The 25,937-nt window shown below is 44.4% G+C and overlaps 1 protein-coding gene across 2 annotated transcripts in view; it reads right to left on the reverse strand.

The window, feature by feature from the left end:
* Positions 1-25,937, reverse strand: part of eys (eyes shut homolog) — a 161,776-nt gene that overhangs the window by 105,207 nt on the left and 30,632 nt on the right. For both annotated transcript variants that reach the window (XM_076018754.1, XM_076018755.1), the window contains exons 13-23: positions 20,187-20,309; positions 16,830-16,943; positions 14,523-14,645; positions 13,098-13,196; positions 11,204-11,326; positions 10,983-11,096; positions 10,380-10,493; positions 9,667-9,780; positions 6,200-6,397; positions 4,035-4,156; positions 1,071-1,192 (exon numbers count right to left, since the gene is read on the reverse strand). In XM_076018754.1, coding sequence (XP_075874869.1) covers positions 1,071-1,192; positions 4,035-4,156; positions 6,200-6,397; positions 9,667-9,780; positions 10,380-10,493; positions 10,983-11,096; positions 11,204-11,326; positions 13,098-13,196; positions 14,523-14,645; positions 16,830-16,943; positions 20,187-20,309 — 1,366 coding nt within the window. The remainder of the gene's footprint in view (positions 1-1,070; positions 1,193-4,034; positions 4,157-6,199; positions 6,398-9,666; positions 9,781-10,379; positions 10,494-10,982; positions 11,097-11,203; positions 11,327-13,097; positions 13,197-14,522; positions 14,646-16,829; positions 16,944-20,186; positions 20,310-25,937) is intronic.

The raw sequence follows: 25,937 nt of genomic DNA on the forward strand, positions 1-25,937 counted from the left end.
CATTAGTGCCCGATGTGACATCACAAAGGGCTGAGTTTTTTTTCTGTTTGTTTTTTTACCACACACAATTTCTGAGAGCAAAAGAGAAAAAAATGGACATTTCTGATGAGTTGGCGGATGATAGAGACAGAATGTTGTTAGAGGAAATTGGCAGAAGGAAATTCCTATAACACAAGGCCTTTAAGCTAAATAAACAGTTTCTTTTTATTGGAGAAGACTTTTTTGGCCAGGCGTCGCGCTAGGGAAAAAAAAAAAATCTTGACACAAGGCGACTTTCTTTGAAAAAGAATTTAAAGTGGTGCAGTGGGCAGAGTTCTTTATTAGCAATACTTACAGCCTCACCTCACATGTACTGGCTCCTGCACCTTATGTGCTGTGTTAAGCATGCAGCTAATATACAGGTCAATATAAGCTGAGGCCATCTTTTTTTTTTTTTTTTTTTTTTCCGGACAGCTGAATGTAGGACACAGGCAGCGAGAGCACTGAGTGGGGGATTAAATGGAAATGTATGCATGCCAGACAGCCAGAGAGAGATGGAAAACAGACAGAGGCGGACTCTGTGTTTGTGTGTGTGTGTGTGTGTGTGTGTGTGTGTGTGTGTGTGTGTGTGTGTTTGCTTGTGTGTCTCAAGAGTCTATTCTCAAGGAGAGCGAATCTTCCACTTGGTGGCGGCGAACGCCAGCCACTCCACCCCCGCCAAACTTTTCCCCACCTGAAGCAGTTTGGGGTTTTTTTTTCCTTCCCCCCGGCGTCTCCCCGGTGAGAAGGCGGAGGCGGGGAGAAGCCATGTGTCTGTTTGCCTCCTTTTTCTCACCCTCCCCCGCCCACCTCCAATTGAGTCGCCCATCCCCTGAAACCTTTTTCATGCTGTGAGCCATTGATGGACTCATTTGTTTTACCTGCCACCTGCAATTCATTATCTCCGCTGCTGGCGGTAGGATACGTCGCACGTCCCCTCTTTGCCGCATTCACGGAGCGGGAGAGTCGCCTTCCAGCCCTCCCACCCGTGCGAACAGCACTCCGCCTCCACCGCCCTCCCCCCCACCGGCCGAGCCGGCTGGCACACCTACTTGAAGCCGTTGGGAAGGTCGGCGCAAGTGGCGCCGTTTTTGCACGGCTGAGATAAACATTCGTCCGTTTCCCGCTGGCAGAGGTCCCCCTCCCAGCCGGCGTGGCACACGCACTCGTAACCCTGCGGAAGGGGAAGTGGGGGGGGCGGGATGGGGAGGGGAGGAGAGGGGCGAAATGTGACTGGCTCGCGTGGCGCACCTGACAGGTTACATGTTTGCAAAACACTGAGCAGCAAAAAAAATTACATCAATAAGACATGGCAGCAAATATTTAAACAGCCCTGGTGCGGGCGCTTTCCTGGGTAAATTCAAATATTCATTCAAAAACAAAATCAAAATGTGTTTTTGATGCAGTGTGTAACTTCAGCCACAGATTACTCCAAAATGCTACAAGGAAACAAGTTGAAAATTGCCACAGAGGTAGTTGGGGACACGTAGAACAAGAATGTGGTGGAATTTGCGGAAAACAATTTAATTTTGTTTTTCAATGAATATTTGAACTTGCCCATGAAAGAAAGTTTCGTACTGTTTGCTGTGTATAACTTTAGCATCAGATTATCCCAAAATGGTCCAGTGAAAGAACTTAAACTTATTGACTCAAGAGTTTACGAGGTGTACCTGAATGCACCACGAAGCCGGTCCCACGCTTTACCGTATGAAGCAGTTTAGACGCACACACGATTGTGAAGCGTTGGATAGCGCGACTGGGCTTTTGCGAAGCACAGCCGGCGTGACCGCAGTGTCCGACTGCGTCTCAGTAAAAATAAAAATAAAAAATAAAAAAATAAAACGCGCGTAGGAAGCAGCCTCCCACCTGTGCAAATACGAGAAAAATGAAAAAAGAGGGAGAGAGCGAGCGATCTCTCTCTCTCTCACTGTGCAAATCTGTTTAAAACTGTGCGAGAGTCACGCTCGTCTTCCAATTTCACATTACGGCTATGCAGATGTATTCCTTCCAAAACACCCACCAGCTGCATAATGCGCCAGCGCCGCTGCCTCTCTTCATAGTATCCCGCAACCATTCAGGCGTACGATATCGCCGCCGCACATCCAGGATTTCAGGCCCGTGGACGTGCAGCGTCCCCGTTTCAGACGCACGAGACGCCGGCGCAGATGCGCACATTTTTTTCCCTCCTCCCTCTAAAGCGGCGCACAGATTAGATACCCGTCGCTTGCGCAAGATTAATGCTGCCTCACATTTAACTTACAGTGGAAGTGCTTTGATTTAAACTGGGATGAAATACAGTTGCTGCTTTGCTGGGGATTTCTCGATGCCCACATGGGGCCTAAAGGGTCGGGGGAGCCGCATGCTAATCGGTGCTCCATACAGGGCCGTTAAACTTTGTCTTGTGTAATTTGTACACTATAGGCCCAACAGCGGCGGCGATGGCGGTGGCGGTGCAGGGGGGGTAAAAAAGGCCGTCATCTCGTGATGAATTAGATACCTCTGGGAGACTCCAATTTCTTACCCCTAGCAATAGAGCATAATCTCTTTCTCTTTTTTTTTTGGTGCTGCTAAGTCACCTTCAGGGACCGCAATTCTCCAAAACAAGCCAAAGCTCTGTGGGACACAGTGTTCAGGGAGAGGAACAGCTGCACAGTAAACAAGACAACGTGAAGGAGGTTCCAGAAGGAAAAAGAAAAAAGAATAATCAGTTGCATGGAGCGGGGGGGTAGGGAGAAAACACAGCAGAGTGAGCCATGGACAGCGGAACTAAAATGGTGCGGTTGTGTATCCGCGGAATCAAAGCACAGGTTGAAAATGTTCAGAAAGGGAAATTCCACCTGAGTGCTTCGGTGGCAGATCCTGGCCAATGTTCAAACAGAGGATTTTTATTGCATGCAATTTTTAAAATACGTTGAAAAAGAATGTCCCTTGAATCATTATGAAACCGCTACAATGTCCGTTTCATTAGAGCGACAAGCCAAAGCGTTACTGTACTGAGGCTGAAATCAATAAGCAGAGAAAAAGGTGTTTGGGTTTATTTGGTATCTAATCTTTGAATCCACCGGGTTTGATTGAAGCTATGAAGCGCTTCCGCATGGTGAGAAATGCAGATCACGTTTTCATTCGTCAACACATTGAGATAGAAACACTTGTTCATAATTTACAGGAATAATGTTTTTTTTCGTGTTCCAAGAACGCCTTCACAAAATACCCTTGCAGATTATGAAATAATTGGTTTCGAGGAATAACCCTCAGCTGACCTCACCTTCATTTGTACATTACACACTTATTTCCTGCTTACTTATCTTCTTACTTATCTTAAGACTTTGAAGCAGTGGTTTGCTGTCTTTTTAATGCATGATTGCAAAGTAGTTGTTGAACAGTTGAAATCGGCCAGTGAAAAGCTATAGTTTGTTCAACCTATCTGCACATCTTTTTTGTTTAATTTTTTTTCCCCTTTCTATTATTTTAGCCATTACTGAAGGCGCTCAAACATTCATCTTCAATCATGCCAACGTTGGTAGAATCGAACAAAGCTTCTCCCACGGCACAAGTCTCATGACATCAGCTGCAGCCTCGCAGATTTCGCCCTGACCTTTTAGACTGCAGCTTGGAGACTATTTAAAACGATTTGGAAAGTTTTCTCCACGTGACAAAATCATCTCTGCCAGATCTGCCCACGCCATCTCTGTCAGGAACCGCGCGGCTGCGTCTCGCGCCCGCTGCAAGAAAAACCGCGGCAGCCGGCATCGCTACGACGTGTTGCCCGTTCCGTTTTCATCCCGTTGCATCACGGGAAACAACGTCTCAAACATCAAGACAAGCATCAAGTGCAGATCAGCTGACGCGATCCAGGTCTTGTTAACACCTTTTGATAAGCCGTGCTCTTTGAAACGAGACCTTAACTGCTCTGACTTATGGGACATCAAAGCTCCTTTTTTTTTTTTTTTTTTAAAAGCAATCTCATACATGTCTGTAACACTTAACCCTAATAAAAAGAAAAAGGTCCAGCTTACCAGATGGCGGTCTCTGCACACCGAGTTGGCGCTGCACAAGCTGTTCGCGCAGTCGTCCACGTCCTGCTCGCACCTCGGCCCGGCGAAGCCTGGGCTGCACAGGCAGTAAAAGCCGTCCACAACTGAAACAGAACCGGGGGGAGAGATGGAGGGGGGGGTTACAGCACCTCTGCGCCCGATAACCTCTGTTGATGTTCCACATATGTGCAGATTATGAGCATTAAGCACAATAAACCCACTGTGATCTCATTCCTTTTTTGCCTTTGTGTTTAAACGGATGCTTCCCTTGGCAGTGGACAGCTCGGACCTGTTGTGGGCCCAGTCCCTCTGCGCGCTCTAAACATCTTGAAATGAACCTGCCCTCCCCCTCCTCCCCTCCCTCCTTCCTTTCAGCCCGTCTCCCACATTCCATAAAGGACCCCTGGCAATTCCGTTTCATTCTGGCGACACACTTTACGAGGACGGGGACCCGCGCCGGCTCCATTTTCGGCACCGTCCCTTTATTCAGACGGTACAAATGTGCCAATTCCCTTCTGTCAGAGGTAAGAACCCCCCCACGCCTAATAACTCAGCCCCCTCCTTCCTAAATCACTAACGACGCTAAAGCAGGCCGTATCATTCCACCTTTCTTTCCTTCTTTTTTCCTTCTTCTTCTCCTTCCTGTGGCACAACACTGGTGTACAGGCAGGCTGGTGACAGAGGTAATTGCGGGAGTGAATTTATTACTTCCCCAGTGAGGGTCCCAGGATTCTTCATTATCCCAAAGATTTACCACGTAATCTATGCTGTCACTCTGTCGTGGTGCGTGTAGCTGCTATTACTCTCATTAAATGCTTTAGGTCCTGGGTGGCAGCGGCATTACTCATCTTAGCCACTGTAGCTATGCGATGCACTCCCCCGTGGCTGACTGGCTGGCCGACCGGCTGGCTGCTGAGCGCCGGCCAGCGGGTCCTAGAGGCCTGCCGGTCTAACCTTAGGGTGAAGTGGCTGCGCTCGAGATTAGCAAAGACAGCTGGCCAAGGCCTAGCGCCGCACTGTGAAGGATGGCCATCCAGCAGCCATCAGCCGGTTCTTCCAGTGTAATCCAGGTGGAGGAGAACAGGCAGAGGCTTTCTCTAGACGTAATGAAGGCCGGAGGGTCAGACTACAGAGACCCACTGCCCGATTGTTCATCCATCTCAGCGACTTGCAAAAGAAAGCCGTTAAATCGGTCTTCACATATAATTGTGTTCGGACAGCAGGGTCGTTTCCTTTACGATCAGTGGAGGCGTTGAGAGCAAGAAGTGCTGCAAACAAAGGCTGCGGCTAAGCAGATGAGCAGCGACGTTGCTATATTGGTGAAAACAAAAAAGAATTAAAAGAACATGAAGAAAAAGTCGACACGGTAGACACAGCTTCGCTTCACTGTACTCCCTTTGGAGACCACTGTTAAGCCCCATGATGCATAGCGGCAAATAATGGAGGAGGAGGGGCTTGAATTGCCCCTCACACCAATAAGAAGCCTCGAACAGCAGCTGACAGGCTGGTTGGTCTGAATAAATGAACAAACCCCGATCAAACCGTCCACTATTGAAATGTGATGAGCTCAAGAATAGGGGAAATATTCCGTTTGCTATTAAGATCATAAAGCAGAAGTCGTCACTTATTTTGACTAAAGTCGTGGACACTGAAGCTGTTTTCCATTCACAGGGAATCAAATGACCAAATGGTGAGAATCGTCCCCTATAGAAAATGATTTTACCTAATGAGTTTTATATATTCCATTATGTCACCGGCGAATATAAGGGGGCAAAATCTAATTAGATAGCCATGGGTGGGAAAAAAAGGCGTTCCACCTTGGCCTTTCACTGCATTCATTTTGTCATTAATCATAGATTATTCAAATTAAAACACAACACCGGGGCTTAATTGATTTCATTCTAAAGTCACGTAAGGGAACTAATCAAGCCTCCCTCTGCAGGTAAATGTCTCGGGCCCTGGCATCAGATGGAACAACTCCACTCTCATAACATAACTCTTATTAGTCGCAAGAGCGAGCCAATTGAAAAATCGCCTGTCAAGGCTGTAAGTGAGCCAAACCTGAGCTGACACGCTCGCTGCCTGTGCTGCCGTGCACATGGCACGGAGGTTCTCCTCCGTCTGGAGTGGGCGCCACTAGAGCTCACCGTCGTAGCAGAAGCCGTGGGAGCACGGACTGGAGGCGCACTCGTCCACGTTGATTTCGCAGCGGGGGCCGGCGAAGCCTCGGCGACAGCGGCAGCGGAAGCCCGAAGGGAAACGCTGCTGGTCCAACTCCTCCACACACACGCCGCCGTTCTCGCACGGATTGTTGGCCTCGCAGGGCAAGTACTCGCAATTTGGACCTTGAGTTGGGGCCAGACAAAAAAAAAAAAAAAACAGGGAAAAAGGACACGCTTGAGGACGTTGCAGCGAATGGAAAAAAAACGAACAAAAAAACAAGTGTGCAGCATTGGAAAACTCAACAGGAGCATTTTATCGACGGACGATATAAATCATGTTTTGGTTTAAATGTCATACACAGTCACCAGTCATTGCGCCTTCTGTTCCACTACTCTGCAGAGTTTGGTTGAGTTCCTGTTGCTTTTCTATGGTCTTAACCTGTCTGTCCATTCTGACCTTTGACCTCTGATTTCAATGAGGCATTTGTTTTCTCCACACAAATGCAGCTCACTGGATGGTTTCTCTGTTACAACCGTTGTTTGTTGAGCCAGTGTGAAAATCCTAGTCAGTCAGCAAGCAGTGACCAGTCTGGCACCAACAACCATGTTGACCACTTTCAAAGTCACTTCCGTTGCCTTCCACCTCATTCTGATGGTCAAGTGTTAACTTCAGCAGGTCCTGTTCACTGCATCCACTTGCCTAAATGCCATAATTTGAGTTGCCGCCACGTGATTGGCTGATTAGCTAATTGTGCCAACAGAGCAGTTGAACATTTTGCCCAACGGGTGCTTCATTTCACTTGTACTTGACAATGTATTGACAATAACATATGTACTATTCTCTTGTAAAAAAAAAATAATACAAAAATAAAATAAACAATATAAGTTACCGTTGAGAGTAAATTATATTTTCTTTTAAATGCTACATGAAAGCTTGGAGAACTAAACATAAACAGGAATAAACAAATGGCAAACAGAAAGCCTTTGAAAGGTTCCGCACGACTGGGTCACAATTGCTTCAATTCTGATTTTTCATTATTTCGCCATTACGTCTGTCTTGAGAGATAATTTATTGCCAATTTTGCCACTTTCATAGAAAGTTAAGAAAACGCAGCCAGATATGATCCTCGCAAACACAAGAATCAAAAGCAGTCAGGATGTTGCTGTTGATGTGCTTCAAAACCGCTACTCCCCAGCTAATTTCACCCCCATTATTTCCTCTCTGAATAGAAGAATACTAATTAAATAGCTGCCGTTTGGCCATTTGGCGCAATGGATATTAAAAAGGTTTGTTTACGCAAAACAAAAACAAAGAACAACTACAAAGTTGCAACTGGCGGTCAGCCAAACCTGTGGCAGTAAAACGCTCAGTTAAAATAAAAATTATGACGACTGTGTCGTGTGTCAAAAATAATTAGGTCCCTCGATGGAGAAGCTGAAGTTCTGTGGCAAAATGAAAAGTCAGGCACGCTTTAGGTTTAGGATGTGGATTAAACAAACAGTGATTTCAAATCATATCTTTAACACGGTGGAGAACAGGAAAGCACATGAACATCACAAACAAGTGAGTCAAGGCATGTGACGTAAAATGAAGAACATAAATGTTATGACTTATATCAAATCACCCATTTATGTTTAACCTGATTAACCGGACCATGATGAGGAAAATCAAAACAAAAAACATTGACTCGGTCCACAGCAACATTTTCAGTTTTTAAAAATGGACAATCAAAAAAAAAAGTTAGACCTTTTTTAAGAATTGTTGTATAGGTGACAGTTAAATGAAATTGCAGTTTGTTAGCTCGCAAAAGTCAGTTTAGTTTTGATCACAATCAAATTCTTGTGCAGATCAACAAGTGGGAGGTCCACACGAGTGAACCAAATGCAGGAAGCTAAATGCAAAAAAAGGCATTGTGGGTAAAGCTACAACCTAACCAAATGTTCTTGCTCATTGTTTTCTCCTTCGATAAATCCCCATGCAGCGCCAGAGGAAGAGGCGAAAGGGGGAACAACTTATTTAAAAGGATAAAGTCCAGTGTGAAAAGAAATTTGGACCAGCTGATTGGTGCAATCGAAGTGTCGATGAGACGCTAGCTGTGAAAACAACCTCTGACTCTAAACAACAGTGTAGCGCAGTGCTTGAGGCAACAAAAACACTTCCAACAGGTGATCTGTGCAGGTCGACAGTAAAAAAAAAAAAAAAAGAAACAGTGATTATAAACAACCCCCCCCACACCCCCACCCCACACCCCCACCCCCAACGCCTGCTAATTGTGAGCCGTGAAGCTGAATATTCTACAACGAAATAAGCAGGACTGAAATTGTGATGGACACAAATGGGTCATTGCTACTTTGAGATGTTTCAACCTCTGGCTATGAAAGTGTCCGTTTCTTGTGATTTGAGCGGCGTCAAATCAAACCTGCCACATTTCTCCTGCATTTCTCTCTCATCCTTTGAATTACAGCCGAAAACCTCCATCTTCATTTTCATCAGATCTTTGAATCCTTCCCCCTCCACTGTGTCAGCGCGTCTTTGAAGTATCTTTACGTACATTTCCAAGAGACTTTTTTTTTTCCTTTTTTCTTTTCTTTTTAGAGTCATTTTTTTCTTTTGTGAAACCTAGATTTATTTTTTATTTTTTGCTGCCCTCACCTTTGTCCTTTCATCTGTCTGAGTGGTTCTTGGGTTTTATCCAAGGTTCTTCTTGAATGGCTGCTCGAGTAGTTAATGAGGGCGTCTCAGGAGCCGGTCCACAAAGATCCTTTTTACATGTGGAAAGTGCATCCTTTGTGGTATCTTGAATAACAACGACCTGAATTCCATGGTGGAGATGTTCACTTTTGCTTGAGTGACTGTCATTATTATAGATGGGATCAAATTTTGGATATTTAGTTTTTACCCTAATTTTTGGGCCATCAACACTACTTCATCATGATACGTTCACAACTTAGTTCATAATTATTTCATTGATATGTAGACCAATAATTTTCCTATTTTATCTATTTGTCAGAGAACCAACTATAGCACTTTTTCTTTTTAATTTCTGTTCAATAACACATTTTAGGTTGATATTTCATGTGGATAGAAAAGATAATTATGAACACTGACCGATGATATGATATGAAATGATATAAAATGACCTTTTTAAAGAACATTTTATGGTAGATTTTTCTTTTTCTTTTGCCAGTATTTAATCAACTTCTTGTTGAAAACTACAGGATATTTATCTCAACTGATAATGGACAATAAACCTCAACAGTGATTCTGCAGAAACGACAGACGTCATTACCCTTTACAAATGACTTTGCTTTTAAATTAAGAGACACTAGTTTCGCAGAGACACGTAACACGGGTTACAACAGGTGAAAATAATGGCTTGTGAAGTTAATTAACATTGTTCTGTTTCTTTAGTTTGTTTTTTTCTGTCGCAAGTTCCCTCAGCGCTCATTACCTTTAAACGGAGCCACACACTGGCAGAAGTAATTACCAGGCTGGTCAATGCAAGTGGCTCCATTCTTGCAGGGAGTTGAGGCACACTCATCAATGTCAAGTTCACATTTTGGGCCTGAAACAAAAACAAAAAACAGTTGACAACAACGTTAGAAATAAAAGTTACTCTCGCTGTGATGAATTAGTGGAAAAATTAGAAACAGGAACTAGAAACTGGAAATTTTAGAAAAACACACCTTGCGAAGCAAGACTTCTGAACTAAGTTCATTTGTCTTTTCTTATGATTATGTCATTGGTTCTTTTATCTCAGACATAGATATTGTTTGGGGATAGATGTTTGGGTGTATTATTACGCCTTCATCAGAGGAAGACACCGCCGACAACATGTGACACTCTGATGAAGGCGGAAGAATACACCGAAACACGTCAGGTCAATACAAACCTTAAAAATCTATGTCTGAGACAAAAGAACCAGCAAGAGAATACACCTGAAGACGTTCTATTTGTTTGCAGTGAGCAGATGCATGTTAGATATGTCAGACAAGTAGTGGGCAGGGTGGGGTCTCTGAGCACCTATGATGACGCTAGGGGACGGCGAACAGGCGCAGCGCAGCGCCGCAGACCCTCAACAGACACACCTGCTCCTTTTTCTTCACATTCTGACCTTTGGAAAATGATCCAAGGAAACCTCGGCACCCAGGTGCGTCCACTAACCTGTGAAGCCAGGCGAGCAGACGCAGCCGTAGCCACGAACAAGGTCGACGCATGTGGCATTGTGCAGGCAGGGGGAAGATATGCACTCATCTATGTTGACTTCACAGCGGGGCCCTGCAACGGCGTGACATTTAGAAATAAAGAAAGAAAGCAAGAACATCCCCGTAGTGGCCAGGCCGCCGTTTCAATTAGTGTGACTCATGCTCAGTTTATCTCTAAAGTTTACTGCCATGTGACACTTGGGAGGGATGAATGCAGCTGGACAGTTGCAACACAAAATCATTTTGCCAAAGACTTCAAGTCTTACGCTAATAAAAAAAAAAAAATAAAAAAAATAAGAGTTGTTTCAATTAAACACAAATATATTTTCCTGACCCACTCAGCAGCACGGTGACTATGACTCACACACTGGCTTTGCTGGCTAATATCATAATACAACTTTGCAATTTCTTCTTCGAGACTCATTTTTCACTTGGCTGATTAGACCGTAATAGCGTTTTGTTTGCATCTAAGCTATTTTTTTTTCTTCTTGTTTTTTTTTAAAGCCTCGACACTCTAAATAATGCGTCTGTCCCCTTGAGTTAAATCATGTCACTCCGCAACCTGTGATGCCGGCGGGACAGCGGCAGCTGAAGGAGTCCAGCTCGTCCACGCAGGAGCCTCCGTTCTGACACGGCTGGCTCAGGCATTCGTTGACTTCCGTCTCACAGTTGCTCCCTGGGAAAGCAGAGGACAAAGGCAGCATGCAGACAGCGTGATTCCAAATAAAAATGAACTTTTTTTTTTCCTTTTCACAAAGACACAGTAAAATAAAAAGAACTCACCAATAAATCCAGGCGCACAGAAGCAGCTGTAGCCGCTGAGAGCTTCTTTGCAAACGCTTAGCGTTCCGCAAGGGTTTCCCTCGCACTCGTCGATGTTTATCTCGCAGAACCGGCCCGTTAAACCTGGAGAGCGGGAGACGTCGAGACGTTCCTAAAGGGCTCCTCTGTTGCAGAAGAGTTACTGCGCCGGGTCACAGAGCTGTCACCGTTAGCACGACTTTAATGTTTTGTTTTTTTCCTCTCTCTCTCTGCCTTTTCCGGATGCCACTCACTAAAAAGTTACCAGTCAGTCATCAATATGCCAAGCAGGGTATTTCATATTTATTCAGCAGTGCAACCACTTGGAGGCTGCACTTGGCTGTTCACAGAAGAGGGGTTACGAGAATAACTCACAGTGCCAGTTCTATACAGTACTGGGCACAACGTGGACATCGAGCGCGTCTCATTAAACTTTAAAAGAACTGTCCACTCAAAACTGGTATTGTCGACCATTTGGACCCCATGGTTTCAGTTTCACAGAGGGAAAGAATTCCATGAAAGGCAAAACAGAAAGGTGACTGAGGCTGAGCAGTGAAAAAGGGAAGCTGTCTTATTAATCTCAACAAGAAGCAAATATGTCCAGTTTCAATCGTGAAACCATCTCTCTCAGATCAGCTTAGTAACTTCTAGTTCTGCAAGTTAGAAACTTAAGAGATGCCTGTGCATTTTATCATACAGTTCCTGTCCAGTTTCAACAGCTCTGTGGTCAGAAACAACGATCCATGAATCCACTTCCTGTCACCAATAATCCTGCAACCAGGGCTGCCGGATTCTTCAATTTGTCATTAACTGTCTCATTAAGTTATGACAAATCACTTAATGGAAACAATCAATTGAAAAGCAAATCTTAATTATAAATAATAAATAAAATAAATAATAATAAAAAATAACAATGATGGAAAATCACTGGCTGATGATTCCTGGAGTTTTCGCTCCGGTGCTCCAGGAATCCGCGCTGCTTCTTCAGTGGGATCACAACCGGGCGAACCGAGTCCGAGACTTTCTCATCTCATCAGGTCGTTTTGTGTCTCGTCGAGGCCCGAGGAGATTAGACCCCCGCCGCGGAGGAAGAAACACGAAGAAAGCGTCAAACCGGGCGAGCGTCTGCTGCGCACACGACTCGCTGGAGGAAAATCTGCCTCTCTCGGAGCGAGACCCTGCCGGATGCGGCGCCCGTAAACAATCGCAATGGTGCGGACGACTCTTTTCTCACGGCGCGCGGCCGACACATCGCCGAGTGTTTGCCAGCTTCGCACAGAGGAGCGTGCCCTCGGGGTCGCCGGGATTTGACACACATTGGTTCACAGACGAGCAGCCGCGGTAGCCCGGCAAGAGGTGGGATCAAAGGCGGGTGATTGAAGCGCCACGTACACTCTTCCCGCTGCCTCTTCCCACTCCTGGCAAACAACACCGACTGTGATTTCACATAATGCCGTCATTGCCAGAGCCAGCTTTTCTCCCTCTCTCTCCCTCTCTCTCTCTTTCCCTCGCCTTCCTGTTCGTTTACATATTTTATCCAGCCGCAGCCTGGAGCCCTGAGACCGAGAGGGGGATTTCAGCAACATTTGAACTACCTACACAGAGAAGCATGGCCACATATGCGCCTCATCCCTCTGCAATCGGTGACGCTCAGATGTTTAGGCGCGCGTTAGACGCTGAAGTAGGACAATTTTACTGCTTTAACTAGCTTTTATTTTAAACAAAAAATAAATAAATAAAAAACTGTGAACGCCACGGTGGAACAGAATGTGTTAGTCATTGCAGGGCAAATGCTGATCGCCCGTGCTATTTCATTTGAAATGTGCGCCGAGCGCTGAGCGAGTGATCCACTGTACATTCAGCGCCGGTTGAATACCTGGAGGGCAGATGCAGTGAATTTCCCCGGAAATGTTGAAGCAGGTCCCTCCGTTGTTGCAGCAATCGCCATCTGTTGCACACGTGGAGCAGTTCTTACCTGGAACACAGCACAGTTTCCTCAGCTAGGCACTTGTTGATGCAGTTATTTTTTGGAGATGATTCAAGCCGTGTCGTGTGATCACATCGTCCTTCTTTAATGTCAAATGTGTTTCTCCGCAGACCTTTAAGTCTAGAGAGGGAGGCCGGTCGTGTTTGTCTCATGTACCCAAAGATTGCTTGTTTGTTTGTTTGTTTGTTTGTGTCCTCCGTTATATGAAACCGTTTCAGTCGATGTTCCAGCCCTTTGCTTGATGTCAGGGCCAACAACGGCCTCAATTTCAGCCTTCAGTGGCTGCCACAGTCAGCCAAATCAGGACGATGTGCTCATAAGAACCAGCTCGCAGTTGTCTCTAACTAATTAAGTTGCAATCTTGAGAAAACCATCTTTAAAAACAGTGTTAAAAAAAAAAAACAGGAAAATGATCTTTGAAAAAAAAAAAGATTCTCTATGATGAGATAAGACTGACTGACTGACTACAACCGCAAACTTGGCCGAGTGGGACTTTGTGGTTGATTTATTACAGCGGTCTCTGGAGTCACTGTACATTATTGTTAACCTTTCGCTGGGCCAACATCGCAACATGAAGCCTGCAAGTCGAGCGTGTAAGGGGCTCGTTGTCAGAACGACAGGCGTTGGATATTCAATAATCTGTGCAAACATGAACGAAAACTCAGAGGGACTGATACTTATTTCCCGGAGGAGCTTCCGTCATTAGCTTGAGTCATTCTTACATCGGAGCCGTTTGTTTTATTACAAAATTGGCCCCAAGTGCCACTTCAAATGCCACGCGGCTGAGGTGGAGCATGTGTTTGGTGTTTAATTCTGGGTGAACCTGCACTGCAGCTGCCATGTCTGAGCTCCATCAGGTCACGTTACCGTTTTGTGACCACAGCTCGCATGGTCGATTCGAAATTTCTTCCTGCGTGGTGGATTTCAGAACAAAACAGGCTAAAAATAAGCATTTTCGGTTATTGTGCATCATGAAAGGCACAAATGTACCACAGGAGACAAAATGCACGTGACGCACAGCTGAACCCCAGGTCTATATAAGTGCATATGGCAGGTTGGCTCCATTAACTCCTCCAGCAGCCCATTTTTTCCCCACCGTGAACCTGATTATCTTTGTCTCTTTTTATATCCATGTTCGTTTCAGCTGGACGCGAAGGATATCTCTTCACTCAACCCGCCGCAGTCAATAATTAGTCGATGAGCTCTTACATTAAACAATAGGACCCTTCTGATGGTTATCTCCTTTAGGAGCCATTAATCTGCACGGTTTTCACTCAGGCCCCGAGTATGAAAACGATGACCGAGATAACTCACCGGGGAAGAGCGAAGGACAGACGCAGCGGCGGTCGGCGGCCCAGTCGATACACGTGGAACTATTGGCGCAGCGTCCACGAGCACATTCATCATAGCCGATTTCACAGTTCAAGCCCCCAAAGCCTGGCGGTGCAGAGAGCAGAGGGGACGGGAAACATCATCAGGGATGGTGGCGTGACACTGGCAGCTAACGCAATATTTGAAACGATTCTAATTAGCGTCAAATTGCACGCAAAAAGCAATTTTTGTTTATTATTTTTTTTTCCCCGTCCTGAAATTTAACACGACTTCTCAGCGCAAGCTCATCTGCAGAAAACAAACTGGTTAAATGATGGCTAGACAGCACAGTAATCTCCATTTGTGGAGGCAAATTAATAGATTTTTTTTTTCCCCCCCCTTCTCCCACGGCGCTGCCAACGGCGGCTTGATTGAACAGTTTCTTGCCTGACAAGTTCCATCAGCACATTTTGGGGATAGAAAAAAAAAAGGTTAAAGTCATGTAGTAAAAGTGAGCGCTGCCAATATCTGACATTTTAGTCCCCCATAAATATATTTCACTGCATGGTCACGCTACAAAATGACTGTCATTAGCACTGTCACACACTGCGGCTACAGGGGGCCCATGACTAATGCTTGGCTATCAGCGCCATCGGTGCAGGTCAAATTCTCATCATTTCTCAAACTGACCATGGAACCAATTTCCAACTCTCTCCACGTCATAAAATTTGACAATTACCCCGACTTCATTAAAAATGCATAACAAGCTTCACCCGCAGTCACGGTTTAATCAGAAGTACGTCTCGCAGGTAAGACGTGAAGCGGAAGAAAAAGCTGTACATTATAAATAATATATTGATAGGCTAAATACTATAACCCTGCTCGCTGTGATCAGTCACAGTGTTTGGTGAGATATTTTTTTTTAATTTTTATGACAAATATTTGGACAAATATTTCATCAGCAAGAAACATGGCTAGATTGCAGTTATCAGTGCACATCAAGAAATGTTAATTGTTGACTGCTTTAAGGGCAGCCAGATGCTAATTGTTGATGGTTTCAATGTTTCCTTACTAAAGCGTGATTTACTTTTCTAAACTGGCATCGCAAATGTCAAGATTTCAAGGGGGAGGGGGGGGGGGGTAATTCTTGGTTAAAACTTGCAAAAATGTAACAACATTTATGTTTCTAGGTCTTCACCAAATGCATGTATTTAATGTGTAGCCATAACCTTATTGAAGGGTTGACTAGTGTGTTCATGGAGAGTTTGTCAAGGTGCACAAGTTTGGCGACTGGCAGTCATATATTAGGCAGCAGCACAAAGCTCTGCAAAGGTTTGTCAGGCTCTAATTTTTTACATTTTTTTTAAAAACAATTTGAGTCCAATGTTCATTTATCAAATTAAATTTTATTCATTTTTTTTTTTTTTTTTTTTACGCCTGACGCACTCGTTTACTGAAACCGTTGCCAAAATCAAAAAGATTTTTCCAGGTTATGAGTAAAAAAAACTAAATAAGATCAATTTAAGCTGGCACTGCTGAACTCCAATACAATCTTGATATGTTATCAGTGAGATTGTCACAATGCCAACCGCAGTCTTTACATTCTTTTCAAATGCTTTTGCACAAGAGGTTGTTTGTGCAATGTTGAGCATTTCCAGCCAGGAAAAAAATAGGAGGCAGCATTCTTCTTGTAGGTGCAGTTCTATACATTTGAATCTTTACAGGGACAAAAAGACATTGAAACAAAATGTGTCTGTGTGTTGTTGTTTTTTTTGTCTTAATTTAAGTACAATGTCCATTCATCAAATTAAATCTTACCGAAACTTTATTTTTTTTCACTGTCTCCAGTAGATAACACGATGTCAGATTTATAATGAGGCTGGCTCTTTAGCCCACCTGCTTCAATCATTTACTGGAATCATTGCCAAAATTGAGAAGTTTTTCCAGGTTATGAGTGAAAATTGAATAGATCAATTTGAGTTGGCACTGCTAAACTCCAATAAAACCTCAATATGTTATTGCTGAGAATAACTCAAAGCCAACTGCAGTCTATACAGTCTTTTCAAATTCTTCTGCAGGAAGAAGGAATAGCAGGCAGCATTCTGCTCCAAGGTTCAGTTCTATACATTTGATTCTTTATAGTTACAAAAACACATCATAAAGCATGTCTTTTTTTTTTTTTTTCTTAATTGAGTCCTGAAGGCTTTAAGTATCGGCTCCAAACTTAGCCGACAAAAGATCTGAATTAGTCACATAATTGCATCAGTGCCGTCACCGGGTGAGGGGGAGGCTAATTACACTGCAACGTACCCTCTGAGCAGGAACATTCGTAGAAACCGGCGCCGTCCGCGCAGATGCCGCCGTTCTGGCAAGGGTTGGACTCGCACTCGTTGAGATTCACATCGCAAAACGGGCCACCAAACCCTGCACCGCACATATAAAGACATTAAATCGAACAAAAAACAACACTCACACACACAAATAAAAACACGCACAACATTACAGTTCTTGGAATCCTGCTGATTGTGTTGCTCAGCCAATCGGGAACAGCAGGACTGTGTTTTTTTTTTTATTACAAGCAAAAGTGCAATTTCAAAGCTCCGGCTGATTCAAAGGGCTTGTTCGGCTCACGCAGACTCGGCTCGCTGGATCATTTAATCATGTTTAATAGAAGCGAGTCGATGCACCTGATTTATGACATCAAACGAGCCCAATCTAGTGATTATTTTTCATCTGAGTCGATCCACACACAGAGGAAAACCACATGAAATAAACACCATGCATTAACATGTGTAAACAAGCAATTTCCACACACACACACACACACACACACACACACACACACACACACACACACACACACACACACACACACACACACACACACACACACACACGTGCAAGTTAAAACACACAGGCTACAGGCCACCCGGCCTACTAATTAGAAAAAATAAATAAAAGTGGCACCATGTTTTTGAGGCATCCTGACCGTGGATTTGTTGTTTGCAGTGACAAATGGAAATGTCATCATGGTTTTAGCAATTTTCTCATTCTCAAATGTTTTTGTTTATTTATTTAGTTATTTATTTTCTTTTAATGGCACAGCAGATAAAAATGTTTCCGGAACTATTTGGATTCATCCAATGCATCCTTTTGGTAAAAAGCCCATTGAAAGCATTTGGAAAAGTGAGGACAAATTGGAGGGTGATTGGACAAACTGTCTATTAATGTGATTTTTCAGCTTCGACAGGGATCAAATGGCAGTTTAGGCTTTTAGGCTTCCTTATCAGTCTATGGAATATTGGCCATGTGCCATGGCTAGCCAGTAAGTTCTGCATTAACAAACGAAATTCTCTCCAAAGCCAGTGAAGCACAACAATGCTTTCCATACAATTGTGATAAAAGCACAGCTATAGCAGCATGCTAATCACTTCACCAGCAGCCATTGTTTGTGAATCGTAGCAGGTTCTTCCTCTATGGTACGCTCAATGCATTTGCTACCACTCTCGCAACTCCGGTCTTTTTATGTAAGACAAAACCTGACTCATTTCCAGGTTTCCAAATTTGAGACTGATTGAAAACATTTCCTCTTTGACTTTGGCAAGATTTCTGCATTGACATCCACGATGAAAGGCTCATTTTTATTGGCCGTCAACAAAAATATTCCCCTATAGGCCCCAAACTTGGTGTCCCCGTTCATTCCGTACTCTCGGTTTGAGCGATTTGAGTTGTAAATAACAGGTCAGAAGGTTGACAAGCGTGCATGAGAACATCTTGCATGAAAAGGAATGGAGTTCATGTTTCACCGACACCTGGGCGAGACAGAATCTCAACGCTGCGCCCTTGAGGAGCGAACCGCAGAGGGCAGCACGCCGCCGCGCGCTGTTTGCATCTGCATAAGAAATCACTCACTATCCCTCACTGTGACATCTGTCGAGCATAAGTGCAACAGGAGCGATGGAGCCACTGTTATTGATTGGGTTTGCACAAACTTGGGAGTCCAACGGCCATTCATTTGAGAAGAGATAGCCTGTGCTGCCGCGGAGCCGCTTCAACTGAATTATGATTGGCTGGGCAGGAAAAATGTTTTCATCTTTGCTGCGATGACTTATTCCAGGTGTAGGCACGGAGGATGACTCTCTGCTGAAACGCCCCGTCCTTCACCATCCTTCTCCGTGGACGACCTTGGTGCCTCCGACGGCTGGTTACCTCTAGTAATCCTCGGTATCAGCCTCGCCTCGCGAGCAAAGTATACGTCATGACTTTCACTGCTGGCAGCTGATACAACACAATCATCCGCAGAAAGAGGACACAGGGCGGGCAGATCAGGTCAGAGGTTATGAGGACGTCATTATAAAATGTGCGTATTTTACAATGTATCTGCTGTACATTCAATAAACCTTGCAACGCAGCTGCATTACTGAAGTTTCTAGGCAAAAGTTTTTTATTGAGCCGCGTAGAAAAGCTCCCACCTGATTTGTTTCCTGCAGTGATGTGACGCAGGCTCGCACCTGAAAGCCCTTTTTTTGGGAGGAAATTATTAGAAGACAGAATAATGGTATGATCTATTTAGCTCCTCTGTGCTTTCAGTGACTGAATGTCACTGCGCTGTTTTGTCAAGGTTGGGGCCTTTTCATAAAAATTGGAAACGTCAATAGATATCATTTATTTTATGCTTCAGTCTTTGTAAGAGTTATTTTCATAATTGTGCATCACTGTTGCTCAACGAGAAAGTCAGTGCTTTCACTGACTGGTTTCAGAGAGCTACAGCGGTCTGTCAATACAATGAAAAATAAATTAATTCATTAAATGAATATTTGGAAAATGTAACAAAAATGTCTTAATAATTTAAGTGCCATGCGTGCACGGATGCATATCATTAGTCAAAACAGTGTTAAATCTGTAATGACCCTTAAAAGGTTTAATAAGTGGTAAAACAATGAACTGTTTGGGAAGCCAAAGAGCCGGATCTTTTTTTTTTTTTTTTTTAAAGCCGATTCAAATGATCGGTCTCACTAAAAACACAGAAACAAAAACGGAAAACGAATCGCTGGTTTCAGCAGGTCAGAATACCAACCAATCAGTGTCAAAGCTGCGTGAATGGGGCTGTTGGTGTTGTTGTTGTTGTTTGAGGAAACAGGAAGCTACTGCCGCCGCCGCTAGCTGGGGGACAATAACAGCTTCGACGGTGAGGGGCGGCTGTAGCGCAACCAGACAACGGCGCTCATTACAGGGAGAGCGGAGAATGGCACTGAGGGCTTTATTTGACTCCCAACTGGCTCTGGCGGGCATTCATTAAAACGCCGCGGGGCGCCAGCGGAGAGCGTCAAGTGCCCCCACCCCCCCACCCCACCTCCTGTCCCCCCTCCTCTGTCGACTGGCTCCGTGGGTGGTGAGGAAGCCTTGTTGGCCCGCAGAGGTAAATGTGATGCACACAGCAGATTCAATTGAACAGTTCCAAGTTTCAAGGCCGACCACCCCCCCTCTCTTTTCACACTTTTCTATGGGTGGAATAAATCACAGGGATCTGCGAGACGTTCCATATCAGGATAGCAATTACACCCATCGTCACACTATTGGGAAAAAAAAAAGAAAAAAAAGAAACTGACACTTTCTTATCAGCTGACCTTTCAGTCCGCGGGCACGGCAAATACAGTGGCCGCTCACCTCTCTCGCACGTGCAGGTGACATCGTGGCCACCCCTGGTCTCGGCGCATATTAATGTGTGTTCGCCGCACAGCCCGAACGAGCAAAGGTCAATGTCCACCGAGCAGTCTCTCCCCTTGAACCCTGCGAAGGAAATTATGTTAACAAGACAGAACACGAGTCGAATGCGGGGATAACAAAAAAAAAAAAGAGGAAAGGGCATCGGGGAGGGGCAGAATTCATAATGCGGGGGGCGTTACGCAACAGATATTTACGTGGCTGAATGTTTTATTATGTAAAAGGCACCTCGGCTCCAGCCGATTAATGAGAGTATTGATCCCGGTGGCTCCCTTCCTTCTGCAATCTAGCGGCTATGCACTATGCTAATCGAGCGAATCAGTGACAGAGACCTACCCCCTCGCCGCACTGATCTATATCGCATTTATCTGGGCCCTGCCGAATGCATGTCTGCCTGTCACTGATAGATGCCCGTGTCAATATCCATTGTTGTAAATAAAAAACGCAGACAGATGGCGTGACTGATACTCATTACGCGCGCTCGTGCGGACAAAGGTGGCTCCGAGGAGGAGTCCGAAAATAGAACGCCCGCAAGTTCCTTCCATTGTCTGACGTCACCTTGATCAACAAAGGGATACGCCCCTTAGTGCCTGCAGTTTAATTTAAAACAAATATTTGCTACCGCGAGGACTCGGAGCCTGTGGCATTGAGGTTCTGGAGCCAAAATGAGGAGCTTCTCTTTGGGAGTGAGCAGGACAAGGACGGCGCATGTTTAAATATTTTGGAGATGAAGCCAGAGAGGCCAGACTGAGGGGCCGTTGACAAGGAGACTGATTTTTTTGAAACCGCACATATGTAAAAATGCTCTTAAAAAAAGAAAAAACTTTACACAGATACGCTGGAAACAACTGAAAACGATGTAGTACCTATGCCAGGACTGGTGTGGCGCCGCACGTTTACGCCCTGAATGCGGAAGAAGAAGAACACCTGAAGCACAACGTCTTTAAAGAAGCAGTAGCACGCTAACAACATTAACACCACTGAGAATAAAACGAAAGATAGCGCGTAAAAAGATGGTGTGAATAAACGACAAACTTCTGCTTCAAGTTACTTTAGAACACAAAGCCTTAGAAGGTCCATGTTAAGGTTGACTGGGTGCCGTGCCAGCAAAAGTTTGCAAACATTTTTGTCATTTGGGTTTCCTGCCTCAATATCCCAGTCTGCCGACCCAAAAGAAAATCAATAAAAAGTAAAACATGTTTGATTTGGTTAATTTTCACTTTGCACACAATCCACAATGGATCCACGAGCACCGTGTGTTATTGTTTACCATTGTTTGAGGTGGTCGTCTGCACCTCATGGCCGCTCAGGTTGCAGGGCGGGGGAGGTGGAGGAGTTTAGAACTGTGACATCACCCAAAAAAAGATGGTTTTCGGCGTTTACACGAATCCGAGCAAGGCGGCGTTTTCAAACGTATCCACCTTGAAGAGCGCTTTCGAAAAAGTGCGGTTTCGGTCTGTGTGGTTTCAGTGAAAACGCCGGCTTTGTGTAAACGAAAGACCAAACAGCATAAATATTTGTGTGTTTTCAGAGAAACCCGTATTGTCAAAGGGGGCCTGAGATGGTTTGGACAGTTACAGAGGAGGGTCTGTAGATATATTGGTAGGATGCCGAGGCTGGAAGTGGCAGACAGAAGGCCTGGAGGAAGACCAGAGAGGAGATTTTGAAGGAGGAAGAGGAAGAGGACGCAGAGGATTTAGAGGGTTAGATGAAGGCACTTGATTAGCCGTGGCCACCTCTGAAGAGAACAGCCCAAAGGTGAAGAGGAAGAGGAAGGAGAAAAAGAAGAGAAGAAAGAAGAAGTGTGCAATGACTCAGGAGTCAGAGAAAACTTTGGGTTTTCAAATATCAAAATCTTACGCAAGCTAAACAGAAAGAAAAGTACCGGCAGCCCCTTCCATCGCATTAATCTCCGCGCAGCAACTTTTGCCAAGTAGGTCTTGCTCACTCTGCGAAAGCAGCGAAATATTTCCGACATGCACTTCTATACGCAAATCCCTTTCATCAGCCCAAATACACAGGGAAAAGCGGTGCCGTTGGATTAAACAATGCTTCCTGCTTTTTAAAAAGGGCGCCTCTGCGTTTGCTTCACGCCGTAACCTGCATTCCATAGCCGTGTTGGCGTTATTGGCAGCACTTTACATCATCCATCCACATGTTTGATGACCTTCCGACTACCCTTTTCCCGTCAAGCTAGGCACTGCCTCGGCCAGCTAATGGACAGCTATTGCCTCCAACAGAGTGTTTCAGAAGTGTTTAATAACCAATTGTGCGTGCGATTCACTCGGAGGTTAACGTTGCATGAAGGAATGTCACATTTACAGTGTCACCATCTCCAAATGGGACTCCCCTTTCTCTGACAGCCACGAGTGGCTCCGCTGCAGACACTTGCGCACATTCCATTTTTTCATATATATATAGAAATATATATATATATATATATATATATACATATATATATATATATACATATATATATTTATACATTTCCTCCTCCTGCCATTTCAAATCAAAATACACAGTGGGAGCGAGGAGCACCGCGGCTTTTTGTTGAGTGCACAGAATGAAAAAAGATGTCATGGAGTCGTACTCCGCGGCTGAAGATAATAACTTGGATGCATACGTGTTCATCTTAAGCACGGGGAGCCGCACTCTGTCAGCATGTTTAATACGTTTTTTTTCTCTGCGTTGAGCTGAAGAGGCGAAAGAAAAAAGCATAAATAACCTAAGACCAACTTATGTGATTTCATGAAACATGCATGATCATCAAAGAAAGTCTCCCTTTGTTGTCTGCATCTAAGTCGGCAGGGTGCACGGCGCACGGAGATAAATAAACGAGTTGAAAAAAATTCAAATGCCGGAGGAGAGACGAGTTAAGTTCTAAACAAAATCAAATAATGCTGCCGAGCGCCTCCAGATACTTTACTCATTTTTCCGCCGCGTAATCTGTTTAGGTGCTTTTCTTGTGGGACTTTGCCGAGTGTTCAACGTCGGGAGAGGTTTGCCGAGCCGTGAACATCAGGCGTCCCCTCTTCAACTTTGGCGTCATTAATAATTTGTGGGAGCTGCCGGTTAAAGAAGAACGCCGGAACCACCAAAACGCCTCGGTTGTTGTTTGCCCTCTGCATCTTTTTTTTTTTTTTTGTTCTCGACGTGGAAAAACAGAAAATGATTTAACGGCGGTTTTAGCTTCCAAAAGCAACAAAGTCATGAAGATGAGGGAGCAAAATGCAGGTTCACTGCCGCTGAGCAGCAAACTTCCTTTGAACTTGAAGTTGAAATGCTACAGTGATGCGTGTGGAAGACAAAGAAATGGACCAGAGAGTGAACTCTCGGCACGGGTGGCACTGCCAGGAAAGAGTGGCGTCATTATCTCCTGATTTGCTTTTATTGTCGCTGATGAACGCGGCCAAAGCTGACAGGCCATTAATCGAAGAGAATGACAGCGGGGAGGATAAGCCCCCTAAAAGGCTCTGCCAAACACCTGTCTATAAATCTGTCAATAAAATCAAAACAGTAATGGACATTTCACTGACACATCGGTGTTCTGGTTTCGCCCAGATCGAATTTCAGCTCAAGGCAGAAACCTATTGAGAGCAGATTATTTACAGTAATGCAGTTACCGCCTGCAGTAATTTCATAAACGAGATCAAACACGCGGTCGACACGCTTCATGGCGGTAACTGTCGTAGTTTTGTTCACTTGTCATTCGACCAGATTTATCGGGATTTAGAAATGGAGGAAACAGTTACAGGCATCTGGATACTGATTTCATTGGTTGAGGGTTAAACAACTGGTTTAAAGATCCGGTGCGTCAGAGTCAGTGGCGTCAAAGGCACACAAGTAAAAAGTCAAGGGCCGCCACGTCACTGTAAGAAGCCGCCGTCTCAACTTGACAGCTGTGTGATTGTTAAACTAAATGTCATCCTACAGTAAAGGTCCAGGAGGAAAAAATTGATGAGATTTTTCTGTTGCAAAAAGCTTAATATACTGTCCACAAATATAATCATATAAGCGTATACCGGAGTGTATACCTACACATAGAACAGTTCTAATAAGTTAGCTGTTGGTGGTTAGCTGCTATCTTGCACTACCATGTTTCTAAGGAAGCTGGTGTGTACAATCCAGCCTGACTGACAACACGTTTTGTATTTAGGGAGTATGTTCGCGTCCTCAAATAAACCATCAAAAGAAGAAGGTGGACAAGGTGTCCAGGTTTGTGTGCGCAGGCCACCGCAGTTCACTGGCAAGCTCGAGAGAGGGACGGTGAGCACTGCAATCTACAATCTGACCAGCTGATGGCAGGATTTTACACACTGTACCTTTAAAGAGTGCAGTGACCTTGAACTACATCTCGAACAATGCACACCCATTTACACCAACCCCCCTTTTCAAACCGGTGCAGCAGCCTTAAAATCCCCAAATGTCCCAAATAAGCGAAGTTGATGCAGATGGAAAGACAACATTGCACAGCTATGACTAAAGTTAATGACTATAAATACTATATAACTTCTCTGACTTTGATATTTACATGAGGTTTATGTATCAAAGGGTTTCCTAAACCTAATCTGTTGAAAGGGTATGACAAGGGATGACATCATAAGATGGAGCAAAGTGCTTCCCTACATTTTACATCCATGCAAATGTAGATATAGGATGTTGGTAATAGTAATTAAATACATTTTATTTTGTAGATACAATATGCTGGGGATTGATTAAACTAAAAAACTAAAATAACTGGCCTTTGATGGTCATTTCAGCCCAGATCTACCAGTGAACCGGGGAGTTGATATTGTTCCTGTTAATCCCTGTTCTGTGATGTCCAGTGTGACCTTGTATCCTTCCTGCAGCTGCAACATCGCAAATCTCTGAGCAGATCCAGTCACAAGTGGAGCTGCTCCTAACTTCAGCGTAAAGGATTATTGTGACCACATAAAACTCTATTTTAGTGACTTTATGATTAATAAAAATTTATTTTCTTGTGAAACCGTGACAAAATGGGCCTTTTCAGAGGCCGCCAGCCTCACTGCCAGACTGTGCCTGGCAACATTCAGGCTCCGAGTGCAGCTCAAATTTACCAAATATTTGCGAGTAAATCCGGCTGTGTGGATTGTGACCGCTGACTGGTGAATGTGACTTTGGACTTTGGAAAAATCCAAGTGGGCACGTTGTGTGATCTTCACTTGTCCAGAAATAATTGGCGATTATGGTTTGTTTTTTGTTGTTTTTTTGTGAAAACAGACAATGCAGCACAAATCAGCTCCACACAGGTTCAATACAATAGCACCATCCACCAGACTGAGAACTAACTGCGGAGCTTTTTCCTGGTAAGAGCGGCTGGAAACTCAATCGCAGCTAATTAGGGAATGTGCGTTTGCATGCGTCTGTGCCCAGAGCAGGAATAGATTGGTTTTATTTACAACAATGTTGGCTTTAGCCTTGACAAAAAAAAAAAAATTGACCAAGTCACATCTTTCAGATGGGTTTTCCACTGTGCAACAACACACAGGAGACAAACGACCTCGAAGCCGTGGAGAATGCATCACATGCAGAGCCGGTTGAAAAAAAGATGCATCTATATATTTGTATGTCTAGGTAACAAGGTAACAAACAAATATACGCGGGTACGTGTATGACAAATAATCTCTCTCAATATTGCCCGAGTCGTTCGCACAGAAAATTAATGGCATGATG

This window comes from Nelusetta ayraudi, unplaced genomic scaffold (genome assembly GCF_046127955.1).
Source record: "Nelusetta ayraudi isolate G7.1 ecotype Tasmania unplaced genomic scaffold, CSIRO-AGI_Nayr_v1 ptg000008l, whole genome shotgun sequence".
NCBI classification, from domain to species: Eukaryota; Metazoa; Chordata; class Actinopteri; order Tetraodontiformes; family Monacanthidae; genus Nelusetta; species Nelusetta ayraudi.